The 9,126-nt window shown below is 35.8% G+C and overlaps 1 protein-coding gene across 1 annotated transcript; it reads right to left on the reverse strand.

Moving 5' to 3' along the window:
• Positions 1-6,328: 6,328 nt before the first annotated feature.
• Positions 6,329-7,957, reverse strand: LOC120418779 (odorant receptor 49b-like). The gene is made up of 5 exons (XM_052706951.1): positions 7,635-7,957; positions 6,959-7,210; positions 6,802-6,901; positions 6,649-6,747; positions 6,329-6,589 (listed from the first exon to the last, which is right to left on the reverse strand). Exons 1-5 carry the CDS (start codon positions 7,955-7,957, stop codon positions 6,371-6,373), a joined length of 993 nt encoding a protein of 330 aa, XP_052562911.1. The 3' UTR covers positions 6,329-6,370.
• Between the last annotated feature and the right edge of the window lie 1,169 nt (positions 7,958-9,126).

Raw genomic sequence — 9,126 nt, forward strand, 5'->3', positions numbered from 1 at the left:
ATATCAGCTATGTTTTTACTTCACAAAAATTGAATAATAAGAAGTTCATGGAATAAGTTTGTGAAACATTTGAAAAGTCACTCATTGCGAATTATGATTCGTAAACATTTTAAAACAATTATAGTAAACTATATAGTTCCTCAAAATTATGAGGATACTTAATTAGATAACGAATAAATAACGAATAAATAGCGAATGTAATACATACTTTTCTTTTTAAATTTTGCCACTATTGGCATAGTAAAAAAAACTCCCGGGTCCCGGGAATTCCCGGGAAATGGCCAAATTCAACTCTCGATTCCCGGGAAATTGAAAATCTCGAGAATCGTCACCCTCTAGTTTGAGGTATTGGGAGCAATTCTGTAACTGGGAAAATCGCCAAAAGAAATTTTATTTTAATTCCCCCTGAATGTTCGCCCAAAATCAGGAGGCAAAATAAAATAATATAAAGAAATTCTCTTTCGCAACATTTTCACGACATTTGATTGCATTTTTTTATGAAACTAAACCCATTTTACATCATCAGTTTTTCCAGTAAAGAGTTATATACAATTTGGCGAACTGTTCAAGCAAAATGGGCTCATAAATATATTTTTAAACTTATATTTACTTTTTAATATATGTAAAGCCGTTGCAAATATTTTTTAAGTTTTTGTATGTCGACGCTGACCAAAGAGGTGGAAAAAATAAAAGAAAAGGATAAAATTAAACACGGTTTCAACGTTAATCGAAACTGGGAAAAAAAGTATTTGTGGTGCTATTTATCGGAGTTTCATAAAAATTCAAAATGTTTTTAAACCAGTCAAACATGTCAAATATAATTACACTGCACGTGGTCCAGATCGCAAAATTAAGTGAGAAATGGATTTTCCGAAAAGTGCCTAACTTTTCTTATCGTTTTTTTTTCAGGCAAATTTTTGGGATTTTTTTGGCCTTCTACAAAGTGGTTGAGCTTGTCAATCAAAACAACTTTGTTCAAGACACCAAAATTTTATCTCGCAATCTACGCCTTCTACGACCAAATTTTGAGAAGGCATCTGAGTAAACCCTCAAAAATCATTTTTTTTTAACGTGGCAATTCAGGGTTATGTTTAAAAGAAATGTGATGTTGGGGGCACTTTTAGAGCTCTAAAAACAAGCCCTTGATATCTTAATTTGAAAATGTCTAATTTTCAAAGGAAAAGTGTACGGGACCACCCCAACGAAATTCGAAAATTGTCCAACTATATGTTTTTTCATGTAATTTTGACCGCTGAAAATGAATCTGCCAGTCAGAATTGAGCAAAAGTGACAAATTATCGATTTTTGGTCATATTTTGGGTTTCCATGTAAAATTGTCTTACGAACCCGGTCCCAGTCCTTACTTTAACCCTCTACAGCCCAAATTTTTTTTCGAAATTTTTTATTTTTCCTTTTTATGAGGTCATTTAGAGCAACTTTTGTTCTTCGAAAAACTTTACATCTCTTGTTTTATGTTTATCTTGTTTTATTTATCTTTGTTTTTGGTAGTATTTGGCCTATTCTACCACCTCCTATCATTACATTTTGCCTTTCTATTTTTCTTTTTGTTTTGAAAGTCACTTTTTAAATTTTTGCGTTTTTTCATATTTTCTGCTCTAGAATTGAACCATTTTCATTTAAATTGTAAAAAAAAATGGGTAGAGCCTTAATCTGGTACACTAGAAAAATAACTGCATACTCCTTTTTATATAAAATATAGGATATGTTAGTAAAAAATCTAAAATTTTCAAAAAAAAATAAGAATTCTTCTATCCAATGCTTTATTAACATTTTGAATTACCAGTCCGAAAAATTATATGAATCCTTTTATAAAAGCAAATGATGCAAAAAGGCATGGACAAAGCTCCAATAAAAAAAACAAAATTTTCGAAAAAAAATGCATATTAGCATAGCATAGCATTGGTGTCTACCCGTAGTTGCTACTCTGTTATTGACCAGGACCTCCAAGAATTGCTCCGTGGACCACAGATGAAGAGTAGGAACCAATCAACACCACTTCGCAACTTTCAAATGTCCCTATCATGCTAGCCGGGGAAGTGGATAGGAATTTTAGTCCGATACTTGAGTGATGAAGACCGCTAAATCAGCTGCGTCTTCGACAAAGTATCACGTGAGGTTTGAGGGTGTTAGTAAGATGGGTATGAAGCCAGGATTCACCGTGGTAAGTGATGCGGCCGGTCAAATCTATTTATAGTCCTTAATTCTTCGTATGTTCTTGGATTCATTTTTGGAAGCTTTCCAATTCGGTTCACCAAGCTTTTTGTGGTGAATTCTGGTCGTGTTGAAAGTTCAATTTTCGCCTAACAATTATGCAACCAGTGTCCTTGAATTCAACTTGCATTCAATATTGCATTTTCCTGTTCTTAGGTTCACACAGATTCCAATCAAGTTTCTTGGATTCTTATAGCATTCTTAATCCTTCTAGACAACTAAGCCTCGATGGTCTGGTGGTTAGCATTTTTGTCTGCTGACCCAAAGGACGGGGGATCGAACCCCGCCGCGAGCTAATGAATTTTTCGTTCATATTCAAGTGTTCAGAATTATTCCTTCTTTCCATAATTTCTCGATAGGGGCAGATGGGAATCGAACCCAGAACCTTCCGCTTACAAAGCGAACAGCGTAACCATTCAGCCACGCCTACCCCTAGAATTTTAGAAAAAAAAATGCATATTATAGAAAATCACTTCATTTAAAGAAAACAATAGAAAAATGGGAAGAATAAACTTTGAAAACTCATTGCAACTCGAATAAGAATAACTTACATATATTGAGGGTTTTTTTTTTCACTTTAAATCATATCGGACATCTAGGGGAAATATACCCATTTTAATCACACTAAGCCGTTCGACCAATTCTCATCACTTTTGCCGTTTTCCGCTATTAAATCAACATTTTCAGATGTATCAACAATGGAGAGTTGCTTGCTCACTTTTATTTGAGCTATTTATTACTTTGGAACAGTCAAAAACACTTTATGAAAGCTTTAATTCATGTTCAAAGTGCTGATAGGCCGATAATAGAAATAGGCTGAGAAAGGGTATAGTTCCCCTACAATCTGCCTAGCAATTTTGAATTTCAGGATCACAGATCAAAAAGACGAAAAATAACACAAACAAACAATTACAAATTTATGTATCTAGATTAGGATGTAACAAAAATGACTTTTTGGCGGGCATTCAAGGGTTTGTTCCGGTGGGCATACTTAGGCCAAATCCAAAATATGAGCTTGATTGGACGTAACAGGAGCTGGGGTCAATTTTTCGAAAAAATGACATACTTTGAAGGTCTGTACCGAGCTCCAGGGTGCTCAAATTTCAATGTTATATATACCAAAAGTCCCGCCCGTGTGGATCAATCGGACCGCGCACTGGACTCACAATCCAGAGGTCGCCGGTTCGAATCCCGCGGCGGGCGCTCTAAAATTCTTTGTGTAAATATGGGTAATCGGCGCCGTCGCTCCGTGCCATACTTTCATACACTTAGGAGCCCAGGGCGGCGAAGTCCTTGTAGATAAAAAGGAAGACACTAGTGGTTGGTACTAGCAATGGTGGCCGACAGCTATAAAGTCAACTTCGTTTTTGCCTTCCTCACCTCACTGAGGCAAGGCTATAAAATCACTCAAAAATTGAACTTTTTAAATAAGCCTTCTAGATATACCTTTACGTATACATATCGGTTCAGAATCAAATTCTGAGCAAATGTCTGTGCGTGTGGATGGACGTAGAATTTTTTTTCTCACTCACTTTTCTCGGAACTGGCCCGACCGATTTTGTCCGGATCTATGTTTTTAGATTCGCCTTCGGGTCCTTTAAGTCTTTTTTTAATTTCATCCGGTTTGGTGCAGTACTTCAAAAGTTATGTTAGAAAAACTGTTTTGGTTGATACTAAAAAGGGTCATTATTTACATAATTTGAAAGCTCCGGCGGATAGCTGTCGGAACTTTCCGCTCAGTGCACGTCGTGCACGCATACAAACACTGCAGTGCTTTCAAATGAATAATAAAAATTAATCATAGATGGCAGCACTCAGATGTATAGTGTCTTTACTAAGTAAGCGTTAGCCAAAGCTTTCAGGAGGAAGGCAGCAACCACCTTCTGGTGGATTAAGTAACGTTTTATATACCAAAAGATGCGCAAGGATCTGGCCTACACACCAATGATGTTGAAAATAAATGCTTCAGTGACCAAAATGCCTCAAAAAGTGACGTATTTGAAAAAATCTTTTTTTACGGGTTAAATCCCATTTAAAATTTAAATACAAAGCGCCAGCTCCTGTTACGTCCAATCAAGCTCATATTTTGGATTTGGGCTTAGTATGCCCACCGGAACAAACCCTGGAATACCCGCCAAAAAGTCATTTTTGTTACACTCTAATCTAGATATTCTCGATTTATTTACAAAACCATAACTGTTATCATGTGAAATCATTCTGAATTGATTTTTTTAGTATTTAAGAAATCCTATTTCTTTCGTTGTAATTTCCAAAAACAGTTTTTGGCATCACAAATAAATTCAAATATTACTCTCACCTGCAGCGAATTAGAGCAAATTTGTTATCATGTTTTGGCACAATATTTTGACATTTTTAAGGAAATTAAAATGTTTTCTGGTTTGCCCTAACCAAACGAGTCGAACCAACATCGGGAAAAGTAATTCTTTCTGTCATAGCTTTTATTTTTAGTTTCGTGTCAAGTAAGTTGATTTTGTCCTAGTTCTTATTAACTAGCATAAATAAATTTGAGAATGTTTTTATTGAAGAAATATACAGGTAAAAATAAATCACAAATGGTTGGCGTTCCGAACGAATATTAATATTGCAGCAATGCAAATATCTTTCAAAATTGTTCTCAACAAATTAAGAAAAATATAAGGGTTTTAAAAAGAGTGCAGCAAATCAATGACATCTTTCCATAATCGTTAAATGCAATCGATTAATGCAACATAATGCAACGCATTTTTGTTAAAAAAAAACAGAAAATCTGACTTGACATAAACAAATTTTTCTATGGAAATAAAAAAAAACTAAAAAAGCAACATGTGCTCAAAATAGCAACTCTTTCGTCATCAGATCCATGACCAGTAGCCAACACGTGCATTGAAACTGGATAAATAAATAATTTATCGATTCCGTGCTGCCACACACATGCCACTTTTCCCTGGGACTGTCGGCCGACACAATCCCACCGTGTAATTCCAGGTTATTTCCGCGACCACCTTGGTTTTCTCTGGGCTGGAAAACGCAAATAATATTTTCGCGCCGCTGCTGACGATGCTTATTTTGGGTTTGATTATGTTTGACCATTGTTGTTTTACAACATTGAATTTCGGATGATTTTTGGGGTTTAAAATTAAACTGTCAAAAGTTTTTCAGTGATTTCCCTGCAAAAAAAAACAACCACACAAACGACCATTCAAACAATAAAGATATTAAATCCTTTAAAGAATTGCTGCGCTTTTATCAGTGCCGCGGCAATAAAAGTAAATAAAAACATCATAATAACAAAGTAATAAAGGGCCGCGCGTGAAAAGAGTGAAATCCCTCGGACGAGAGTGGTTGAGTTGGCTGATGGTAGCATGGAAAAAGGGGCAAGTCAGTTTCGGTTCACGTGCGCCAGGGCCATTAAACTCAACAAGGCACGCGAGTGCGCTTCCTTCGGCGATTTTCCAAGAGAACATCTCAAGCGCTGAAAAAGGAGGAACTTGGGAAGGGGAAGGAAGAGATCGGACCAAGATGGAATGGTTTGGCAAATTTGGGGAATGAGAGGGAACGGCTAGAACCGAATTTTATGACTTATTACAGTTTTGATTTATATTTGTTTATTATGGTGTAAAAAGGGATGTGATGGGACTTTTAAGGTGGTAGGAATCATCTTTACTGTTATATCCAAGGTAGACATTGCACAGCAAATAAAGTAGTAATCCAGCTGCGTGTAAAAGGCCTGGGTGTAAAATAAATATTGTATTATTCTATGAAATTCTGTGTAATATTACATCCTGAAATATGTATCCCATCAGTATGGGAAACCTACTTGACCGAAATGTGAAGCTCACATATACGTTTATCCTTTAAATTTTACATCGGTCTGTTGGCCGAGCGGGCTAAGGCGCCAGTCCTTACTGTAGGTGCTGGGTTTGAATCCCGTCGGTTGCAACTTTTTTTTGTGTTTGCAAAAATTGTACATGCAGCGTGTAATATTAAGTGTTTATTTTGACGAAGGTGATGTGCATGCTTTTGCATGCGATTTTACCATCGGATTTTTTGCTGTGTGGGCTAAGAGGTTTTAAGAAAACTCAAGAGAAATCATTTTTCAAATAATCCTTTTCGATTGAAACAAAGAAATACAATCATCCTAAGCTTTGCTGGCCAGTCGATCTTTCAGCACCACGTAAATCGAGTAGGACGTTTGAACCATTGCTCCAAACCGTTCGACATTCACTTGGTAGAACCGTGCCGCCGTGATGCCTTCCCATTTTTGAGCTCGTTGCAGAATCAAGCCAACACCTTTCTGGACATCTACGGGCAGCTCAGTCCACTGAGCATTGTAGGCCTCAGTTGCGACGGCAAAACTCTGTGAATTTGTGAAAATTGATTTTAAATGAAAATACAAATTAAGCTTATTTAGAGTACCTCTTCGGTAAGCTCGTTTCCGTATTGACATAGCAAAAAGGTTTGAGATGTTATAAGGATAAGCAGTACAAGTAGATTTAAAGCGTTCATATTTGGACTCTAAAATAAAAGTTTTTTAGTAAATTTCATTTTTATCATGACTTTTCTGCATACATAACTGACACAAAAGACCATTGCAACCCAGACGATAACAGTGTTCATCAATTGTAACATCACTCCTATGCTGGAAATACTCTCCAAAATTTTGACGCACCTGAAATTTTAATTTTCAACTCTTAATGACACTATCGACATTTAAAAAAAATCAAACCTTAAAGCATCGTTATGAATATCAACCACTTCTTTCAGTTCCTTCCGAAGCTCATCGACATTCTTAAAGTCATGGAGATGACTTAGTCTTGTAGAAACCAGCCGAAAAATCGAACCAATGCTCTTGATACCACAGAAAATTGTAATATCGGTGGCGGCCAACTTAAGCCCCAGAATCACGTGAACGGGAGCTATTAGCATTGCATGGATGAAATAGAGACGAATGTCTTCCTCGACGTTGATGCCATTTTGTCTGAAAAAATAGGTAAATATTAAAGTTATCAAGAAAGTTGGATTGATGCCTTCATGTGACTTATCAATAAAATATAATTCATAAGTATAAAAATATAATAAAATAAAGATAAAACTCACTCATGCACTGACGATGTAACAAACTTCCTAACTTCAACTCCTTCCCTTTGGTTCATGAAATAAATAACAATTGTGTGCAATGCTGGAAAAATGACAAACACTGCACCAGCAGTCCCTGCGAACATAACATAATGTTTGGCCATCTTGTCCAACGTTTGGTTTGAAAGAAGAATGATTTTAGGCATCAAAGCATCTGAACTGAGTTTTGTCACTAAAATTACAGAAAAAAAGCACTTCAAATCAAATTTTTGAGCCAAAAAAATTTTTACACTTAAAAACCTTTGCCAAACATAATTTCCACCAACTTAACGAGCTCTTCCAATTTTGCCCTATTCATATAAAATATGATCGCCTTCGAGTCGATGTTGAACAAAAAAAGCAGTTCCGAGTATCCTCGAATGTTCAGATCCAGCTGATCACCAAACCCAAAGTAGGCCTTTGGAATCCCCAGTAAAATCCATCCCGCCAGTAGGAGGCACACGAAACGAAGCGACCTGGTGTGACCTGTTCCTCCTCGCATGCCAAGAATCGTGAGAAATTCCAGCAAAAAGGGAGTCACAGCCGTTGGCTTCTGTAGCTCGAAAAACTTCATGGCTGACTGAGGAACAAACTGATGAAGTGGCACCATGTTGATTGAAAAGGTATAATTTGAAATTTCGGTGGTTCCCAACTCAACTGTACTTTATTAGTCTAACTTTATTATACTGTTCCGGTTCAAAATTTAAAAAATGCACAGGAGACTAGTGAGTTCAAAAACTTGTTTCTCAAGATATCCAATTTAAAAGATGTTGTTGAATAGTTTAAACTAAAAATGGCTATAACTCAAAAATTTTCACTCTATAACAAAAATCTACAAACACCATTTTCTAATAAGAATTCAATTTTACACCTTAAAATGACTTTTAGATTTATTTTTTTTTGTGCGAACTTTCAATACTTTCAAAAAACACAACACAACAAAAAAACAAAACGTCCGTCTTAATCTGTAGCTCACTTGTTGGCACTTTTTGTCTGCTAGAACATATAAAGTTTCTAAACAAAAACGATGGTGGTAAAGTTTGGCAAAGTAGGGGAACAGCATCTAATTCCAGCGTGCCTCTAATGTTGGCAGGTCAGAACTTTGACACTCAATTAAAGCTAATTAAAAGCGTTTTCAACTTGAATCGAGTGATAAATAGCTCAATGAGAAGTGAGCAAGCAAGTTTCTATCAAAAGTTTTGCAAAATTAGTTGTTTAAATAGTGAAAATCAGCAAATTGGATGGAGTTAGGAGCGAGTGCTTAACCTGCCAAACATACGAGAATTTCCCCTACATATCGATCAGAATTTTTTTCTCGAAGTACAGATTTTCAATTGTTTTCATAGCGCTTTTCTATGAACAGTCCCAAAATTTGTATGAAGCTAATGATGCAAAATGGCTTATTTTGACATCAAATATCGATGAAAAAAGTTTCATATGAATAAAAAAATAAAATGAAAAGTCGACTGGCAAAATTTTAGTGAATTGCACTGCTTTTAACAGCTCAGATTATCTATAAAATTCGTCATTTTCTTTGAAATTTTATTTAGTTTTGTATGTATTTTTTGGTTCATAAATTTTCTATGCCAAAAGAAACCATTTTATCATCATTAATTTGTCCATACAAGTCTCCATACAATGTTGCAATCTTGCTATACAAAATGAGTAGAGCAAACTACTCAGAAAAAAAGATGGTAATGTTCATCAGCAAGACGCCAAATTGATCAGGAAATCCCTTCTCGAGGTACAGATTTTCAAATATTCGCATGCCCCATTTGC

Source organism: Culex pipiens, chromosome 2, assembly GCF_016801865.2.
Source record: "Culex pipiens pallens isolate TS chromosome 2, TS_CPP_V2, whole genome shotgun sequence".
Taxonomy (NCBI): domain Eukaryota; kingdom Metazoa; phylum Arthropoda; class Insecta; order Diptera; family Culicidae; genus Culex; species Culex pipiens.

Excerpts from the sequence above, each read along its gene's own strand:
- LOC120418779 (XM_052706951.1), bottom strand. The coding sequence starts at position 7,957 with ATGGTGCCACTTCATCAGTTTGTTCCTCAGTCAGCCATGAAGTTTTTC. Across the intron at positions 7,211-7,634 it reads AAATTGGAAGAGCTCGTTAA|ACAAAATGGCATCAACGTCG; the intron begins GTTGGTGGAAAT and ends CTATTTTTTCAG. Across the intron at positions 6,590-6,648 it reads GAAACGAGCTTACCGAAGAG|AGTTTTGCCGTCGCAACTGA; the intron begins GTACTCTAAATA and ends ACAAATTCACAG.